At 37.8% G+C, this 21,604-nt stretch overlaps 1 protein-coding gene across 2 annotated transcripts in view; it reads right to left on the reverse strand.

Moving 5' to 3' along the window:
• The window catches only part of AP3S1 (adaptor related protein complex 3 subunit sigma 1), a 31,314-nt gene extending 9,713 nt beyond the window's left edge, over window positions 1-21,601 (reverse strand). Inside the window, exons 1-5 of one of the 2 annotated variants that reach the window (XM_050329015.1) lie at window positions 21,418-21,598; window positions 18,746-18,837; window positions 16,198-16,309; window positions 8,021-8,092; window positions 623-730 (exon numbers count right to left, since the gene is read on the reverse strand). In XM_050329015.1, coding sequence (XP_050184972.1) covers window positions 623-730; window positions 8,021-8,092; window positions 16,198-16,309; window positions 18,746-18,837; window positions 21,418-21,486 — 453 coding nt within the window. In that variant the 5' untranslated portion in view covers window positions 21,487-21,598. Of the gene's footprint in view, window positions 1-622; window positions 731-8,020; window positions 8,093-16,197; window positions 16,310-18,745; window positions 18,838-21,417 lie in introns of both variants that reach the window. The other variant, XM_050329016.1, reaches the window with a different exon arrangement.
• Between the last annotated feature and the right edge of the window lie 3 nt (window positions 21,602-21,604).

A 21,604-nucleotide genomic window follows, 5' to 3' on the forward strand; every position in this document is an offset into this window, starting at 1 on the left:
AATTGAAAAGGGATTCCCACAACTTACATGAGCTCCCTCACTCAGACCATTATATGCATATAGAGAGTATAATTTTCTCATTTACTGAAGACCAAAGGTTCAGACTGCCAAAACTGCAGAATGCATATTTACTTAAAAAGGGTGTAAAACTGGGCTTTAAATTTTATCTAGTTAATTTCAGCCTGATTTACTTTTTTATGTTGCAGTATTACTGTTGCTATTTACTTTTGGTGCTTAAAACGTACTAACAGACAGTAGTCTTTGTAGACACTTTGTAGACCTTGTTTCTTTATCTAATTTTATTTTGCTAGAGTCAGTAGTCCAGCACAGTATACATGCTGGAAACAAAAGGGTTTCTGCAAGAGAACTACAGAAGTACCTCAATAGCAATAGCACACAATGCTACTAGATACAAATAGCAAAAACTAATCAGCGGTGAGTCTAAGCAATTACTATTTATGATGAAAAGCACAATATCCTCAGATACTCTGTAAATTTCTGGCATTATAAGCAAGCAGTTTATACTACGTAGTCTGCTAGTGAAGGACAAACAGCATTATATAGCATGCACTTACTACAACCACGTTTACAGTTTAGAAACTAAACAGTGCATCACTCTTACCTCAGATTTCTCCAGTTTATTTTGAGCATCAATCTGAGTGACAATTTCATTCATGTTGGTCTCCAAAACCATTCCACCCATGACCATTTCGGCCAATATATTATGGACCTAAAAGAGACCAAAAGAGAATTTAAAAATGCAAGACGTCCTACATGCAATCTGGAGAGATGTTATACAGATTCCTCAATACAGGAAAACATATATTCTGTAAATCACTTAATTAATGTTAGCAATTAATTAAAAACCATTTGGGAACAAAGCTCATAACCTAATTTTCCTTTCTCCGGTACCTTCTTTTTTTCATATCTCTGTTATGAACACATCTTCTACACCACTTCACTTATCAATGCTCGAAGAAACTTTCACATTCCTCTTTCTTTCAGTTCCTGTTCTCTATGCAACGATTATGGACATCAGTTCTAATCAGCATCAACAGCAGTAATACCGCTAGGGAGAAGGTCCTATGAGATTAAATAAATTGCTCACAAATACAGGCATAAAAACTACTTCAGGCTACACCTGCGAAGGAAGAGAGATGATGCTCACCCACCATGGGTACCAAGATTGGAAGCAGAACTGATATTCCTGAATTACACCATAAATATGGAGACCTCAGCATCTAGGACTAGGACTGACAGCTAGAACTTGAACTGAAGGACCACATAAGCCAGCTGAGGACATTAGTGAAATGGGTATGTTCAAATATGGGAAATATTATAAAAGATATACACAAAAAAGGCATTGGTTTTTTCCTTAACCAAACAATAACCACTAATGGTATTTAGAAGAGAACACATCTTTACCACTCATGATGGTTATAAAGCTTGGTACCAAGGTCTCTACAGTAAGTACACATTATGCATGACGGTTCAGAGAACAACTCTGTGATGTAACCTATCTGGTGAATTTTGCACCAGAATGTGAAGGCACAGTGTGACACAAACTCAAGAACCATCCAAGCTGAAGCAATAAGAACTAGATCATATGGCTTTCAGAGGTCCCTTTCAGTGTAAACTATTCCACGATTCTAAGAATTAAAAATCTGAACTGAAAAGAGACTTCTTGAGTACATAGACCACAGACAACAAAAGTAAGGTTGCAGCCCAACTGCAACAACAGATCAAGGCAACCACTGCTTGACAACCAAGAGAAAGAACTGGATTTACATGCTTAAATAAGCACCTCATCAAGGCATCAGTTCCCCTTGGTGTAAACTCTCAAAGAAGTCTGCAACACACCAGCAAGCTGTAGATTAAGAAAGAACTGATATGGGAGCCCTGTCCGCAGATAAAAAAGGGCAAATTTCAGGCTTCCAGCCAGTTGTAGTACTGATGCCATAACTATACAAAACTGCAGCAGACTGCTGTCAACATCCAGCCCTCAGCAGTTATTGACGTTATCCTGATCATGATGGATGATCCATCCTTATTATGATGGATGCAGTGAAGAAGGAGAATGAATACAATTCTAAATACAGTTTCTCACAAATACATTTGCCTATAATTGAGACTGCATATGCAGATTTACAAATACTACATGAAAATAACAGCAGGAATATTTTTTTTCCTGAAGCACACTCATCCACAGGAAATCTTAGTATTTCTCTATCAAAGCGTTAAGAAAATACCTTCCTTAATCTTCTTAGTCATAAAGAAACATTACTGCCTAGGAGTTCTTCTGATATTTCACATTCCGTCTTTCATATGAAGAAGATGTATACCATGACATTTGCCTTTCCATCATCCAAGTTGCTTTAAAAAATGAAAACTGAAATTTCTAATTACGCTTTGACATCATGCACCAAATTTGGTGTTCTTCTATGACAGGATTACAGAGGCTGTGGATGAACAAAGAGTGACTGATCTCATCTACCTGGACTTGTGCAAAGCATTTGACATTGTCCCACTCAATATCCTTGTCTCTAAACCGGAGAGACACGGATTTGACATCTGGACCACTCAATGGATAGGGATATAACTGGAAGGTCACACTCAAGAGAGTTGCAGCAGCTCCATGTCCAAGTGGACACCACTGATGAGAGGCTTCCTCAGGGAACTTTGGGACTGGTGCTGCTAAATATCTTTGTCAGTGACATGGGCAGTGGGATGGAGAGCACCCTCAGCAAGTTCACCAATGACACCAGGCTGTGTGGTGCAATCAACACGCTGGAGGGAAGGGATGACACTGGGGGGACTTGGATGGGCCTGAGAGGTGGGTTTGAGTGAACCTCATGAAATTCAACAAGGCCAAACCTGGACCTGGGTCTTGGCAGTCCTGAGCAAAAGTACAGTCTGGGCAGAGAATGGACCAAGAACAGCCCTGGGGAGAAGGACTTGGGAGTGTTGGTGGATGAGAAGCTGGACATGAGCCAGCAATGTGCATTTGCAGCCCAGAAAATCAACCCCATCCTGGGCCGCGTCAAATGCAGCATGGCCAGCAGGTCAAGGGAGTTGATTCCAACTCTCTACTCTGTTCTTGTGAGGGCCTTCAGGACAAGAAAGATGAAGACCTGTTGGAACAAGTCAAGAAGAGTCACAATGATGATCAGAGGGCTGGAAGACCTCTGCTGAGAGGAAAGGCTGAGAGTTGCTCAGTCTGGAGAAAAGAAGGCTCTAGGGAGAACTTACTGCAGACTTCCAGTAGCTAGAGGAGTCGCACAAAAAAGCTGGAGAGGGACTTTTCACAGAACATACAGTAATAGGACAAGGGGGAATGGCTTTTAGCCAAGAGAAAATTCTTTACAGTGAGGATGATGAGGCAGTGGCACAGGTTGCCCAGAGAAGTTGTGGGTGCCTCAGCCCTGGAAATATTCAGATTTGTGTGTGCAGATTTGAGCAACTTGGTCTATGGGAAGGTGTCTCTGTCTGTGGCAGTGGCATTGGAACTATTGGATCTCTAAGGTCCACTTCAACCTAAACCATTCTGTGATTCTATGATTAGGCATACTTAAAAAATTTTATTCTAGTTTATTATCTATTTTCAGTAATTCACCACAGGACACTTAACAGTACTACTTATACAAATTCTCTGCTTCCAAGTATCTCCAACTTAAGGGTTTCAGAAACACAGACTGCTTTCTGCTTCTTGGTATAGTATTGCATTTTATAGCTCCAGTTAGAATTTTTTCCTTTGGGTAACATATCTAATTACCTTTGAACCTACATAAAATATTCTTGGTATCTATGATAAAATGCAACAGTGACATTCTATAATTTAGTTATCAAACATAAAAAAAACACTCTCTTTGTTTCAAACTTCCTGAGATTTTATCTGATATCCCACTGCTCTTCATTTCTGACACACAGTTGTTCATTTTCTTTAGGGTTGTTCTGGCTCTCCAACACCTTTTTTTTCTACATACTTCTTGCTTCTCTGCCTCCAATATCTTGAATATTTAACTCCTTCTTCCATGCAAACTCTTCCATACTTCGGACCACACTTTTTCTGTATTTTTTCCCACTTTTAGTATCCAATATTGACAACCAACACAGAATATTTAAAAATGTTTAAAGCAGGGATTGTTTTGATGAAGCTTAACAATTTTCTTCATATTGCCCCATTTTTCTTTTGAAGGGAGAAGAATGTTTTCTAAATAACAGCATATAAATATTTGTTAATCTGTATACTACAGCTATGATCAATAATGTTCTGTAACTATTGTAATCTCTTGACTCCCTTCTCTTAAATACACAGGTTTGTCCACATATGAGCAGCAGCAGGACAAAAATTTTTAATATTAACTGTTTTTTCTTTATTTTCTCATTGCAAATATATAATTAGCAAATACACATTACTTCCTCTACTTTTTCTTATTGAAAAAAATCACTGATTATTTTCCTAAAGAAATAAAAAAATCTGAACTAAAAAAGCATTAAGTGACAACAAAGTGCAAAATACACTTCAACAGTGTATTCCAAACAGTGTTTAAGTGAAAGACTGAGGGCACAGGGAACAGACCTTATATTACAAAAGGGATCTGACAGCTGAGAACATAAGCTTTTCAAAATCTGAAACTGCTCTTTTGTAATAACAATTTTGAGGTGTTTTTACAAAAATCAAGAGAGCTTCCTACTTATGTTCCCTATACTCTCTAAAGCCATAAACACATATTTTAGTAAACAGGGAGAAGGAATGCATCAAGAAAAAACTCTTCCAGGAAAACCTGGCAAACACATTTTCTTGTCTTCAAGCAATTTGATTCACTGGGTTCACTGTTCTGGTCAGACAATAAATTCTTGGAAGAGATCATGATACTCCCAGGGATATTTCAATAGATGCCAAAAATTTGTGGAAAAATAAAAGTATTTCCTTACATCCCTAACTGAATGTATTCTATTATTTTAGTTGTAAAATATTCTTATGATAGCTTTCTATGATGCCTTTTCCATCAGAACAAATTACACTCCTGGACTCAGTGAAGAAATCAGGACTAAAATAAATCTCCTCCTTCTCTTCCAGAAAATGCCTTGCTCCAGCTATAGGCAAGTTTGTTTTCTTGTAATACAGATGATCTTTAAAGAGAATCCAAATTGTTTGTGTGTACAAACTATACTCCCCAACACCCCAAATCCTCCTCTGCTCTAGCACATTAGAAACACTATCTCATTCCCACCTATGTTCCACTCTCCAAATGAATTTCTAGTATTATACCAATATTCCTTGCATAAGCATGTCTCTTGGCCCAAGTTTACTATAAGCCATCACTGGGTACTGTACAATGATAAAGGTCTGATGAAGGTAAATGTTTCCTTATAGAAATACCAAATAAAATGCTGCTAGAGAGGTAACACCTGTTGAGATTACGTAGTTTAACTGTTTCACATGCCACATCATTTTCTTACAGGAAAGGCATTCCTTGGTGTTTAGGCAGCTCTAGCAAGAGAACTGCAAGAAAGCCACCTTCCACAGCTCCATCAAGAACAGAAAACACAGAGAAATTCTTATCCAAATCATTTAGCCAATCCCCACTTTTCTCGACACCAGATTACTCAAAGCACAAAGATTTGAAAGGTTTCACTCCCAAAAGCTCCCACGTTACTCCACTACAAGTAAGATTCCGTCTAGATCAAATATCCAGCAGCATTTGCTATTTCTCCGTTTTGCACACTTGCAATACATTAACACCAGGTCACAAATATCTGATGAGACAAAGTTAATGTGTTGTAACTCTGAAGGCTCAATGCATTTTCCTTCTTGACTGCTTCAGCAGTTCAAAGAAAATTTAATGCTATAATTTCATTCTCACACATACATCTTCCTGTTTTGTTCTCACACCTACAACAATACTGATGAACTTAAACTGGAGGGAAAAAAAGAACAGATATGACATCAGATTAGTTATAACTGCACAACTAATGCCACTGTACAGCTGGTAGCAGCCTTGCCTTACAACAGATGTTCAGCTCTCTTTATTTTTCACTATATTCAGTACAGTATTCTTTTGTTGATCTATGATCAAATTAAAAATCACTGCCCTGGTTAATGTGATGTTCAAAATTTCTTCAACTCAAGGTTTCACTGATCTTTTGTTGGAATTGGATTACTTTGACTAAAATATCTAACTACTATTTAGGGTTCGCATTTTTCTCAGAGTTTGAAAATTCTAGTCTAGACATTTAATAGGATTCTCAGGTAGATTTTTAGTAAAGCAAATTTTTAGTAAAATGAAATCATTAAAATTCTTCCATTTGAAAAATAATTTTCAAGAAGAATATATCTCACACCCAATAGAAAGTAAAATATTCTTCAAGAAATTTAATATTTCAAAGCACCTAAGTTCTCTATATTTTATTAGAAATATGTTTCTTTAAATTGTAAAAGATTACTATGTTAAGAAATACTCCTGAATGAAACATGTTACAGAGCAACAATTTGGCGTACCTATCAACCAAAGTATCATTCAGCTAAAGACCAAACTCTTCCCCACAAAACAACTGCAGCATTTTTGTTCTTATCTTATCTTTTGTTCTTTGAACCTCTGAGGTTCATATATAAGCCACTCACAAATTGTTTTGTATTTTAATTTGCCATTTTGGAAACATCCAACATGGTCCAGCCAGACTAGAAATCCTAATGACTTTTCACAAGCAAGGTATCAATTCAAGTACTCAGTGAAGATCATCTGCATTTCTCTGTCAGATCAAGGTAAAAGGGTTTCTTCCAAAAGGAGTTTCTGATTTTGAAACAATCTGAGTAAGTTTGAAATGGCCATTTCAGACATTGGATTTGGTACAATCATTAGTCTACTTTTTCTATCCTTATTTACTTTGACATCTTTTGCTGTTGATGCAAAAAGATGTTCACAGATGGGGAAAGGTGAATGCACTAAAAGTGATGAAAATGAAGGAATAAATTCTGTATATTCCATTCTCAGCATTTTAGGTATTAAAACAAGAGACATCAACATCCTTTTAAATGAAAGATTACTACAGTAACAGCATTTCTCAAAACTTAATAAATAAAACACTCCTTATAGATGGGAACATCCAAACAAGATTTTTCGAATATTTAGAAACGAAGGCATAAAATGTGTTTGAGATCTGGAACAGAAAGATCCACACAGCATTTAAGCTACATAATCATAGCATATGAAAGGTAAGTGCCAACCTTAACTGGAAAACCTGTAATAACTTCAGTTTCGCATTATGCAATACCTACCATAAACAATATAGAATACATTACTTTTTGGAACTAATCCTACTCTAAGAATATTTACGTGTCTTGGATTTTACAACTTAATGTGCAATATTTTTATGCAAGTCTCCCCCATTATTTTATTGTTCCTCAGAAAGACTTGTTCCACTGGTTCCACTGCAGCTTTTAAATAATAAAAATAATATTTTAACAGAAATGGTCTAGATTTCACTGACAAATAAAGCACAGAATCGTTAAGGTTGGAAAAGACCTCCAAGACCATTGAGACCAACCTTTGACAGACCACCATGTCAAATAAACCACAGTATGAAGTACCACATCCAGTCGTTTCATGAACACCTCCAGGGATGGTGACTGCGCCACTTCCCCAGGCAACCCTTTTCAATGCTTGACTACCTTTCAGTGAAGAAATTCTTCCTTGTGTCCAGATTAAACCTCTCCTGTAACAGCTTGAAGCCATTTCCTCTCGTCCTGTTGCTTGGTGACTGAGAAGAGGCCATGCCCCACCTTGCTCCAAGCTCCTTTCAGGTAGTTGTAAACAGCAATGAGGTCCCCCTAAGCCTCTTTTTCTCCAGTCTAAATCCCACCTTCCTCTGCTGTTCCTCATACAACTTACTCTTTAGTCCCTTCACCAGCTTCATTGAGATCTCCAGGAAAGTAGAATCACTGCAGAGTTTAATACCAAGTGTCAGCTGAATCAAACATTTTACTTGACAAAAATATTACAGGAGGTTATCACAGTACCTTGTCTACATGGAAAATTAAATCCAGTTCACAGACATTTTCAAAACATTTGTCTAGTGTTTCCACAAATACCTGCAAAGAGAAAAAAAAAAGCCAGAGGTTAAGCTTTAACAAAAACTCAATAGTTTCATTAAGTGTGAGGTTTGAGAAAAGCAAATACAGAAATTATACAAAGGTCAGATTTTAAGGCATTAAAGGCATCTACAGAAATTATGTGGTTAACATTATTATGTCAACAATATGTTATCTATGTAGAGGTCATAACTGTATGCACAAGTCAGTTGATGTTAATACTTTGCTAAAAGTCACCCAGTTTTAAAGAAGTCACATCTTGAAAAAACAGTAACATCACCTATGCTACAATTTTCTCAGCTGTGATACAAAGCATCCCTTCCCCTGTCATTAGAACCCAATTATTAAGCAAAAAAAACCCAAACAAACAAACAAACAAAATGAGCTTTTCCATTACTGTAACTATTTTTAGCAATTACTACATTGCACGCATCTCCCAGTTAACCAGACTACTGATAACTTTTGCTACACAGGCACGTGCAATGCAAAATGTCAGCATCATGCAAGTTTGTCAACATTACTGCTTCCAGCAGTACAGCAGCTTTCACCTGACTTAGACCCACTGGTGCACCAACAAAAAAGGCAGCTGGCTTAATGTTACACCTGCTGATCCTGTCAGGCGTATAACCACAAAAATTTAGAAAAGTCTAGCGGTTTGTAATCCCTCCCTGAATCTAGAATATAAGAGCACAAAGCAGAAAAATCAGAGCAGCTGCTGAACTCCAGACACTGATGTTCCCTGCCAGATGCAGACTGTACACTACCTTGCCCTGGGTATTCCTGTAACAGATTCCCTGGTACTCATGTTTGCCTGTTTTGACACCAGGAGCACCACAGTACCCAATTAGGCCAGATAATGAATTGATGATTGTACTTGCATTCCTGAAGCTCCGGAACGCCAATCACCATCTGCTTGTGGTGAGTGCTGACAAAGACTCCAGTCTTAGACAGGCATAAGCACAGCTCCCTTTATGCATGGGATAACTCCTACAGACACAGATGTGTTAACTCTCTCTAAGTCAAACATATGATTGAGTTTGAGAGCTTAGAGTCTTCAAAGTTGAGAATAATTCATGTAAGAATTTACTGACCATTTATTAATGACAAATAGATAAGGTATGCCTTGTTGGAAATTTTAATCTCAGTTTTTTATGTTTCAGGGTCATTTTGTCACAATATGCATTTAATATTATTTATTAAGCTGTGACCGTATGCAGGGGTTTCTTTTCAATTCTAAACTCAAACCCTAAAGCAGCAATATAGAAGATAAACACCTGATTTTGATTCTTTATTCGACATGATTTATTAATTCCATCTTAGTATTTGAGATGAACCAGATTTCAAACTGCCTAGGCCCAGAGAAATAGGAATGAGAAGCCACGTTCTGACATAGATCACAAATTCATTTAGGTTAGAAATAACCTCTAAGATCAAAGAGTCAAACAGTTAATCCAGCACTGCCAAATTCTCTACACCATGTCCCTAAGCCCCATATCTAGATGTTTTTTGAACACTTCCAGGGATGGTGACTCCACCACTTCCCTGAGGAGCCTATTCCAATGCCTGACCATTCCTTCATGGAAGAAATTCTTCCTAATACCCAATCTAAATGTCCCCAGGCACTATCTGACGCTGTTTCCTCTTGTCCTATCATTTCCTCCTCCTCAGAAGAAACAGATCTCTAAAACCACATTTCAGGTAATTCTAGAGTAGTAAGATTGTCCCAAACCTCTTTTTTTGCATTCTAAACATACCCAGGTCTGTCAGCCACTGCTCTTAAGACTTGCAGTCAAGACCCTTTGCCATCTCCATTGCCTTTCTCTGGACTTGCTCCAGCACCTTGAAGACTTTCTTGTAGTGAGGGGCCAAAACTAAACACAATATTCAAGGTGTGGGCTCACCAGTGCCAAGTACAGGGGGACAATCACTGGCCACACTATTGCTGACCCAAGACACCCTTTGGCCTTCTTAGCCACCTGGGTACACTGACTCATGTTCAGCTGTTGTTGGCCAGCACTCCCTGGTCCTTTCCTGCCAGACAGCTTTCTAGCCGCTCTTCCCCCAGTCTGTGGTGCTGCAGGGGAATGTTGTGGTCCAAAGGCAGGATCTGGCACTTGATCTTGTTGAACCTCATACAGCTGGCCTCGGTCCACCAATCCAGCCTGTCCAGATCCCTCTGCCGAGCCTTCCTACCCTCCAGCAGATCAACATTCCCAACCAACTCAGGGTCATCTGCAAACTGGCTGAGGGAGCACTCGAACCCCTTGTCCATATCACTGATAAAGCTGTTAAACAGGACTGGCCCCAACACTGAGCCCTGGGGAACACCACTTGCATGTTCCCCAGATGCCAGATGGACGTAACTCCACTCACCACCATTCTCTGGGGATAAAGGCCTGTTTCTACAGACATGTATTTATGTCTACAGACCCAGTGAAATGGGTTTACATGACATAAGCCATTCCCAATTGTCTACCTTGCATATCCATAAAGATTACTTTTACATCTGAATCCCTGATTCTCAGATCCTGCTTACACTGTAAAAGAGAAGAGGATCACACACTGCTGCTACTATTACTACTATTATCAATGTCCATTTTAAAGTCAAAGTACATGCATTTAGGACAAGGACTATTATTTAATATCAAAATACAAATCTGTAATTTAAAACCAGGAACATGGAGCATATTCAGAAGCAAACTCAAGACGGGCCAAGACAATAAGGTTCGCTGACAAGTTAACTAAGTAAATGAATATACTTCTGTTAAATTATACTGAAGCTAAGCAAAGCAGATTTTTTTCTTAAAGAACTTGTTAATTTGTTGTGGTCATAACAATCTTCAATACAGAAGGGATGTGAGCAAACAAAAAAACTTGTATGTTAAGCAGAACAACTACATATTTGACAACCATGTTCAGCAAGACAAATGACCAAAGATGTTCTCTTACTTTCCTTGTACCTTAGGAGACTGCAGTTACAAGGACAGTGCTGTTTGATATTAGCTGCAAGAAGAAGTATGGAAACAGAGTGTAAATGAAATCCTTTGTCCAATGGTTTTAGTTACAAGAACTTGACACTATTTTTGAAAGAAAATATTCCTCATATATATCACCATATATATCAGTTTGCACGTGAATTCACATACTCTGACTTCAACATCTGTTTAGTTCCTTGGAAAACAAAGGAACACAATAAAACCAAAAACAACTCAAAAGTCCTAAAAAAAGTTCTGCACAGTTACGTGTATTTAGTAGCAACATGCATGCTCACGCATCAACATCATAAAAGTTTTATTTTTGTGACCTTCTTCCGGTAACTAGGGCTTCTATAACAACCACTGATTCATAGTTACAATGGTTACTTTGAAATCTTTACCTATTACATAGCAACACCATCACATACTGAATGAACTCTCAGATCTCTGCTTGCAACGCATGACCAGTAATGCACAACAAACACTTTTTAATCTAAGCAATGAAATCAGTTGGCACCAAGTATTCTTTAAGAGAGATTTTTTCACTGGTTAAGGATTTCTCATGGAAACTTTGGAAACTCCCTCAATCTTCCATTCATAATGGAGCATTCAGAGTAATGCCAGCAGTGACAATGTTTACATCTGTTATGAATAACTGGTCTTTTAAAGCATCAGTCTGCAAGGGAAACTAGATTTTTTTACACTAACGTCCTTGGCCTATTTTAAGATGCCTTCGATAATACAAATGCTAAACAAAATTAGAGCCACTTTCATCATAATTTTAGTTGAGTCAAATGAATCGCATGCTATGGCAAGCAGTGATAGAATTTAAGTACTTTAGTAATCACTTCAGATGCTGCAGACTTGTAGATCAATAATCAGAAGAGAAAACACATCAACTGTTTTGGGACACACGTACTCTCCACACACATCAGTTCAGATGCACCTTGTGATATTATGGCAAGAGTAACATAAATAAATAAGTCAAATAGCAGGAAAATAACGATGCATGCACAATGAATTACTAGCTCCCCCTTGTGCTTCATTTTTGAAATTATAATCTTTTACAGTTCAAAGAAAAACTCATGCACATCTCCATGTAAGTAAACAGAAAAAAAAGAGGGGGGGGGAAAGAAAAACCCTACACCAACAAAACACCAAATCGTTATTGGATATATACAAGCCAGGAGCTCTCTCTATTCAGCAATATGTCAAAACATAAACACCACTTTTACAATAAAGGGCTCATTTTTAAAATAAGTAAGGCAACAACAGAATAAAAAATATGTTCATGTTGGGAAGACAACAAGGTTAGCAGGAAAATCAGAAAATCTAATCAATTAAACGTATCTGCAAGTAGAAAATGTCAAATATCAAAAGTAAGTACAAAGGATGAACCAAAAATAACAGCAGTAACTTATATCAATATTATCCCCTCCTTCTTCCTTAGCTAAACAGCAGTCGTAAATTTGAGGACAGAATTAATTCAATCTGCCCATGATGAATTCTCATCCCAGTCATATGCCTCTCCCTTTTTTATTTAACTAGCACATAAAGCATATCTGGTCAGGATGCTTTAAGAACTGAGAAAAACATCTTACATGAATTGCACTTCATTCCCCACATGCATCTTACTGAACAACACTATTGTGCAAGACCCTACAGAACTTTTCAGAGAAGACTGATCTCACAGACACTGCTGCTTGTCTTCACAGCCTCATGTCATCAAAGTACAGCAACAGGGCCAAGACACTCAGAAATTCTTATTAAATGCAATGCAAAAATGCAACAGTAAATGTCCCTCGGTTTTTCCTCAAGACAGTCTATAGCTAATTATATTTTCTTATGTATTTTATTTCCATGCACTAAAACCTTACACTTCACAGGCTAATAGAAAAGAGTCTGAAATAGCTACAACTCATGACATAATTTACACTGACTCCAAAAGACTGTAAAACAAGTGTATAAACAAGTATAGATGCTGACCTATCTCCCAATCCAACAAAGCAAAAACAATGAAGAGAAATTTGTGTTTATATAAAAGAATCAAAGTAAATAGGCAAAAAAATATGAATTTGCCTTATGTGTTCGAACATCTAAGTTCAACATAGTATCAAATCGGAGGCAGTCTATTTGTAAGGCATCCAGAATATTCATTAAGCCTGAGTCACGACAACCTAACTGTGAAACAGCTCTGACCTCATGGTGATACAACTGGCCTTCACAGAAGTATCTTAAGTATTACAACTTTACTGAATATTGAAATTATATGAAAACCACAAATTTGTGATGAAAAGAACTGCAGACTGTCGTATGTAATCTAATCTACTATGGATTTATTCAATTGACAAGACAGAAAACTCTTAAGTGCTACACTGAATTCTAGGTTCATATCGCCAATTTATTTTCCATCATAAACTGGTCCTCTACATATCTACTTATATAAACAATTCATTATATGTATGATTCATAACGAAGTCCAGATGCGATACCTGTGTTGCCTCTGAACTATAATAAACAGAGATGTCTCAACAAAAAACAAACAAAGCTTATTTGCTTGAGTGGATGAGTATGTGTATATACTGCCAGCCTGCATTGCACATGGGGTTGAGATGTAATAATAGACTTTCTGAGGGCACTTTTCCAGTGTAAGATACATTTAATTCTGATTGCTATTGCTAAGAGGATTAAACAGATCCTTCTTGTGAGCCAGACTGAAAATTGAAAACGTTTAACTAATCTCTGTATACTTTATCCCATAATCGAATGGTTGAATTATCATGATTGAAGAATACTGAACAGCTGCAGGTACTGTGGTGAGACTGTATGATTTATACACAAAATCATGCATGTTAGAAAAATAAAGTATTTATACAAGCAGAAATAGCTTTTTTTCTTATTATTTCATCCTGTAGGCAATTATACTGGCATGTAATTAAACACTGGGGCATTTATGGAAAAAATGTGAAACATAAAGACTACAAAATTAAAATATATCAAAATATTTTTGGCACAAGAAGTAATGCAATTTAGAGAAAAGTTTAAATTCTCCCTTATTCAGACAGTTTTAGGCTATACAACTGTAGGTAGCAGTAAGCTCAAGCGATTTGTTTCAACACCTAAAAGTACAATTTAGGTTACACTGTGTATATATATGTGAACATGTCTCTTTTCTCTGTTCATAGATATTTTTGCACTTCCAAGTAAGAAGGCACATTTGTACAACAAACTGCTGGAAACAGGTACAGCCACTGAGTACCTTACTTGGTAACTCTGCACTGTTCAGACATTGCAGGATATTTCTATGACCAAAGACAGTACAAGAATCCAGAAAAGGAGTTTCCTTCCCTCCTACCCAGACAGGCACCCTTCTGGATCTATTGTCCAGAAGAACAACACTGGAAGGCTGCTCTGAACACAAACAGGTGACTGTGAGAAGCTATTCAACTCCAAGAAAGGTCTGCAGAGGGAATTGTGAGGCCTTTAAGGTTAAGAGTAAATTATCAATAGATACATGCCCATGTCCCAGAATACCATAGATTTTACTAATGTAATAAATAAATTCTCTTGATGTGCAAGCTTTTGAAAAGTTTAACACTAAGTGAACCACACACATATATAATTGAGACCAATTCATGTAATGACATACATCACTTCATGGCATGAAACTATTTTTTGCCACATCTGAGTACATTAACAATCATCACTGAAATTGTTTACATGCAGGTTTTAAGTTGAAAAATCACTGGTTTAGTCAGAGCTCTTTTGACCTGAAATTGTTCATATTACCAGACGCAATATTTCTGACTGATACAGACATATTTAGCAGTTTAAATCATACTGAGAGCCTTGCAGAAGACATTGTATTCGAGGAGTTAGTGATGCTGAACAGGCCACATCTACTGGGCTTGAGTAGACTGTATTTTATTAATGCAATCTATAACCTATTATGTCCTTTGGAATGATAAACTGTAGCGGATCAAATGTATTAATTCTGACCAAGAAACTGTTGCGTATTTAGGAGTTAGTGACACACGTAACACAACCTGAACACGCACAGGTCTGTGCTCTGCTACACGAACTCCTTGGCTAATGGATAAACTCAGCCAGTTCACAGTGACAGAGCAGCCAGTAGGCAGCTCCCACTTGGTACCAGTGATTATGACACTTCCATGGCCTTGCCTGTACCTCAAAGTGCAGCAAGAAGTTCTCCTGAGAAAATCCTTTAGGAAGAGTTGTTTTCCTGGGAGGAAATTATATAATAGCTCAAAGGTCCAAAAAAGGAAGACTTTCTCTCCATGCACAGGATCTGCTCAGCAAAGCACACCGTTGGAAAATCCACTTGGGTTCCACTGTGTGCTACCTGAGCACAGAATTCCCAGCATCTGAAGGGGTGTAAGATTTACTACCTACATTCATCTTATTCTGTTCTATTAAGCAGTTATTAAGCCATTTGTGTCACTGTGCCTTCCTTACTGAGGTACAGAAAGAACCTGTATGAGCCGTCTTTTCCTGACCAACCCTCACTACCAACATCAACCCCCTGGTGCAGAACACACACCCAGGGGTTCATCTGCACTCCCTTTCCAAAGTGTATCTGTCGAAAAGCTCATAAGCCACAAGGAAAGTTCCATCCAAAGAGGTTTTGGATGTGTTTATCTATTATACATTTGTAGTGAATATCTTTCTATTTATCTACCTATCTATCTCTGTGTATGTGTGTTATAAACATGTATACATATGGGGCTTTATGCATCCGGGTTCTCATAGTCTGCGTTTGCCTAGTAAATGTTTCTCCTGCACCATTTTTACCTGTAGCCAAAACAAGCCCTTGAAAAGCTAAGGCAATAAATAGCTTCTGATTGTGTTCAGTAGGTTCTAAACAAACAGTTTTCTTCCTTTCTCATCAACCTGGAAAACAATTTTTTCAAAGCCCAGAAAACTGCAAATAATCTAAAAGTAATACTCAGCACTTCAGGTGTGTTTAAAGTGTGAAAGTGACCTTTACTTCCAAATATTACAAAAAAAGGCATGGCTAAATATTTAAGTTCTAAAGTACTTCAAATTTGAATTCCACCTACTAAGAAAAAAAAAAAAAACACAAAATCACAAAGCAGCAAAAAACCTTACTTGTATGAGGTCTAAAATACCCAGCTCACTTTCTGAAGAATCCACACAGAAGACAAAGTACAAGGTGGCATAGTGTCGGTAAATTAGTTTGTTATCAGATCCACCTATTAATCTAAACAGGAAAGAAAAAAGGAAAGCTGAGTTAGCATCTCAGGATAAGCTGGACAAATCCTCACAGTTATTTCAGTTAATAGAAGGCCTATTGTTAAAGCCTGGACCATTCCAAAGTCCAAGTATATCACAATCACTTTTATTTTGTGATATAATTCCAAAAGACAGTTACATTTACCACACACAAACACAGTTATTGTTATCCATATGGATAACACAAATATAAGAGCCTTTTTATTAAAATCAATTCATGCAGATCATAAACAGGTATTAAATGGACTTCCATTCCACACCAGCAGGCACTGTCCAGTGAGTAATCTATTTTACAGATTAATAGTGTATGCCTATGAATCCTTTCCTACCCTTCTCAGAGAAGCATCAACAGAAAAAGAAAACTGTAATGGAGATTGGTATTCAGATTACAGAAAAAGCCTTAAATTGGGTTTATGATCCACTTAATAACCAAGAAAATGTAATACTTGTGCTACAAAATGTTTCATGTCCTGAGAAATAAGACTGTACTACAACCAATATTTTATGATGCAATGTTACAGCCACAGAAACAATTATATTTTTATGGACTCATTAACTGTAAGTCACTGAACAAGACACAGTCTTAAGAGGTATGTTCTTCCACTCTTCTCTTACATCCTTCCCAAAAAAGGCACTTAAATAGGAGACCTACATCAGTTCACTGGCATTTGTTTTGAGCTATATGAGGCCTGGTCACATAAAAATGAAAACATTTTTAGGCTGAACCTACATGGTCATGAACATCATAATTATTCCTTAATTCTGTACCAGAAATGAATCACCAGTGCCATAACTCATCCCTTTACTTTCTGTCTCTGTCACAGGGAAAGAATACAAATAAATAAATAAAAATAAAAGAGCACTAAGTCTTACAGATCGTTTTGCTTAAGCATATTAATGCTTGGCAGGGATTGGGAGTGGGGGCAGTGAAGGGAAGGGAAATCCTTCATTCCTGAAGAGCAGAAACTACATTTACATACCATACAAAAATATTACAAATAGGAAAGGAGAAAGAAATGGCAATTAAAGTTTCCTCTTTTATGACTTATTTGCCCAATTCTTTCAAATACTTCAGCACACACAGTTCTACATATAAACTGTTGCAGTCTCTGGGTAAACTGAAAACTATAAAGTGATCTCTGTTCCCTCCCCCCGCAAAAAAAAAACAACTGGGAAAAAATACTGAAATTGTAACCCTGGAATTTAGCAGTAGGAAGAAAGCCAGACCTGTGTTCTCTGTCTCAGTTTATTTTTACTGAGCAGCTGTGATTTTTTAAAAAGCTCCAAATGGCTTCTGTCTTTCACTTACAGAATTCAAGCCAGCATGTTTCCAACTTGAAATCTCATCTCCAATAACCTAATGATAGAATCATCATATCAATGACTGAATAGTTAGGAAAGAACAATTTCAATTTAAAATACAGTAATAAAAAGAACCCAGGAAACATCTTGATCAAGAAAAAAGACATCAGAGCTGACATGCTACAGCTAAGCATACAACCAACTCTGCACACAGAAAATTTAGGTGTCAGCAGACTAACCTTCAGTAACCATAAATTTCCATAAACAGAATATTTAACAGACTATGATAATCTCTGTCACACACTGGAGATCATAAGCTTTCTCCACCCATTATGACCCCTTTTCCTAGAAGGTGGTTTTTAAACTATTTACTCTTGATGATTAATAAATATCTCAAAATAAAACACATCTTCATTTCAGGATTTTTTCATTTCAACTAAAGTAAGACCACTTTCAAAAAACCACCCAAATGATTCAAGAAAGAGTATTTTGTGTCTGTCTGCTAGAAACACAACACATATGTCTGGCTTTTCTCCTACTTTGCTTTTCCTATATTAATTAAAAGGCTTGGTTGAAATTGTACTAGTTGGCACATATAAAACCTATTTTTTTTCTTCCTAGTTTATACAGCAAGTCCAAATGCTGATAAAAAGGCGAAGGAACCCTACTATTAGAGGTTGTCCACTCAAATTTTAGGAGTTCAAGCCAAAGCAGCAGATCCAAAATACATTCATTTTCTCCGTGGGTATGGCAAAGGTCAATGCCTCTTAAAATGAGACCAGAAATCATTAGCTTGATCACAGGGAAATATCACCTACCTGTTCTTTCCCCATCTTTGTGTCTGAAACAAAGTCCCACTAGGTATGGAACTGTGTCAGTTACAGCATTAGAAAAAGAGTAGTTTTACTGCCTAACACATTTGGATACCTATATCTATGCTTCAGTTACTAAAGAAGATGTACAGCTGGCGCATCAGTCTTTGCGTATTAAAAAATGTTACATGGCACTTACATTACAGCTGTAAAAAGTTATATTACAATCAGCAGTAATAATACTTGAAAGTCAGTAAGTATTAGGCATTTATTTCAAAGTTGATACTTACAGTCCTCCTTCTAGAAAATTACAGACATTTTCATCACGTTTTGATACTAAATGGAAAGTTTCTCTGATAATTTGTTGCTGTGTATCTTCACTCTAAGAAAGAAAACACACTTTGCTAAAAAGGACTGACAAGGCACAGCATACACAGCTAATAAACAGAACACAAAGTGTATCAGCAGCTTCAAATTATCTACTCCTGAAGGTTCAAATCTGCCAGTTAACAAGCTGCATATTGTTTTTCTCATTTCAACACAAAAAGCCATATTTACAACTTGCAGAAGAATGTATTACTGAGAAACAACTGTGGAAAAGTGATTGTTTTTAAGAAACTTCCTTAAAAAAAAATCATCTAAAAGTAGTTTCTTCAAGTAAACTAGAAGTCTTCTCAAGCAGCTGAATTTTTTGTATCTCAGCCTAAATAGCCGCAGACATGCTTTGAAACTACTTTCACCCACAAACAGAGAGGCAAACAAAGTTTCCAAAGCTTGAAGGGTGTGGGGAAGTGAAATATTCCACATTACATAATTCTTTCAGAAATAACTTAAAATACAAGGGCATAATGAGCAACAGGGTCTCCTAAGCCATGAACTTAACTATTAACAAATCAGACACATCAGTTCTGAGTTCCTCTGACTCTTCAGAAAGTTATTTTTGACATTGAAATTACAGCCACGGGTCTGTATTTTGAAAGATAAAATAATGGTACATTATCTTCCTACTTAACTGCCATAAATTATTATTTTGCTACCCAACTGCAAAATATTATTAACTTAATTTCATGTAGTTTCCATTCTCATATGTATCAGGTAAAACAGTTAGACACATTCTATAAGTTTTGGTATCATGAAGCAAACAAATACTTCTTTCACAGATCTGATCAAATAAATCTCTATAGAAAGCAGGAGACACTTCCACTTGTAGGAAAAAAGTTGAGATTTGCCTCCAGTACTGGAGGCAATTAATTAACACTAAAGAATGCACAAGTTTAAAAGGTCCATAAATGATCATGGCTAGGCTTCGTGAACGAAGATTTGAGAAGGGCTCTACCCATGCTTGCTACAAGCGCTCTGTCTTATTGAAATCCCCCACAAAAATACAAAAGGCAATTGTACCTGTTTCTGTGTACCACAAAATTTAACTCCAAAATTTCTTAATTTCAATTGCTATTCACATTCCAAGCATTCTGTTTGTACAAACATGTTACCCTACTCTAAGCACTGAGAATTTGTTCTAAGTCCATTTATGAAAGTAGTAGAGAGGAATGGTTTTACAAGAAAAATCTGGTATCCTCTGGCCATTTATTTCTCTCTTCCCTCACTTCTTCTCCCTTCCTGGACTCTTATGTAAACAACAGTAACAGAAGACAGAAAGAGTTAATTGCATTTGAATGAAAATTAGAATGGAAATAATTTAAATATTAATACAAATTTACCTTTCCAAAGTCTTTCATCTACATATTTAATTGTCAGCTGCACACTTGGGGGGGGGGGAGGGGAAGGGAGGGCAGAGGGAAAGAGGGAAAGAAAGAAACAGGGGTAAAAAAAAGAAACTTATTAAGTTACTGTAGCTCTGCAACTGAAGTTATCAAGAACAGAGTGGGGACACAAGGGGAATGCTTATCTTTATGTGCAGGTGAGAATATTCCATTCTAATTTTTAAATTTGAAATGGTAACCTAAAATCATCTACGTGGCAACTGAGAAAAAAGAAAATAGGTTCACAAAGCTCTATTAAAATTTCCCAATATTGGCTAAGAAAGGACCAAATTCAGTCATGAATAGGAATGACCTGTACCAGTTACTCTCCTTCAATTCAAAGCCTGACTGCAAACTGAAGTGTGACAGCCACCATTTCTGCTTTGAGGTGCAGAAGATACATCTGCTCCAATAAACTGTGACTTCTGTAATAGCCAGAATTGCAAGAAAGTGGCCACAAATCCAAGTAAGTAATTTCACTACTGAAAAAATAATAATTTGCTTATATAACTCGCAGAAGCACCAATTTTTCTCTCAATGCCCAAGGTCAGACCAAGCAGACCTGTGCCTATTTGCTGAGAAATACAGAATGCTCAAAACACTACATTAAAATTTCTTATCCTTGAACTAAACCAACAGTTTCCACATTGTTTCTCAGTTCCCTGAGGCTGCACTTTCCTTTCATTCAGATCAAGTGCTTTGTGCTGCATTCTCAGATCTGCTTTGCTACTTGCTTTCTCCCACGCAGAAGAATTTTTTTTTTCTATTTCACCACATTTTCATGTCAACTGTATTATTACAGCACACTGAGAGTTTCCAAAGGAAAAGGTTCTGCCCAGTGAACCTGTGAGTCCCAACAAACTCACCTCAGAGGTTCTGACCCTCTGCAACAACACAGACCCACAGCACACCTGGCTGAAAACACAGCTGCGTTCAGAACAGCAGCTCAGAGCCTGGTCTGCCACCGACCGAAACTCCCTCCCTTCACCTCTGGAGCTGTCGAAGGGCAATTCCCAGGGGGAACGCCACAGGCTGGGGGAACAGCTTTCCTCAAGGCCTCGTTCCCCCGCTCTCAGCACCTCCCCATTCCCCCCGGTGCTGCCCCGGGCCCAGCGCAGCAGGCAGGGCCGGGCCGGCCCGGGTGTCCCGGTGTGCGATCCCCGCCCGCCCCGCCCGGCCCGGCCCGGCCCCGCCCGTACATAGCGCTGGTAGAACTTGGAGAGCCGCGGCTTGCCGTGGTTGTTGAAGATGAGGATGGCTTTGATCATGGTGGGGCGGCGGCGGGGGCCGGGCCGGCTGCGCGGTGCTGTGTCCCCCTCCCTTCCTATTCCTGTTCCTGTTCCTCCTCCTCTCCTTTTCCTCCTCCTCCTCCTCCTCCTCCTCCTC

Source organism: Myiozetetes cayanensis, unplaced genomic scaffold, assembly GCF_022539395.1.
Source record: "Myiozetetes cayanensis isolate MyiCay16 unplaced genomic scaffold, myiCay2020 scf4, whole genome shotgun sequence".
Classification (NCBI taxonomy): domain Eukaryota; kingdom Metazoa; phylum Chordata; class Aves; order Passeriformes; family Tyrannidae; genus Myiozetetes; species Myiozetetes cayanensis.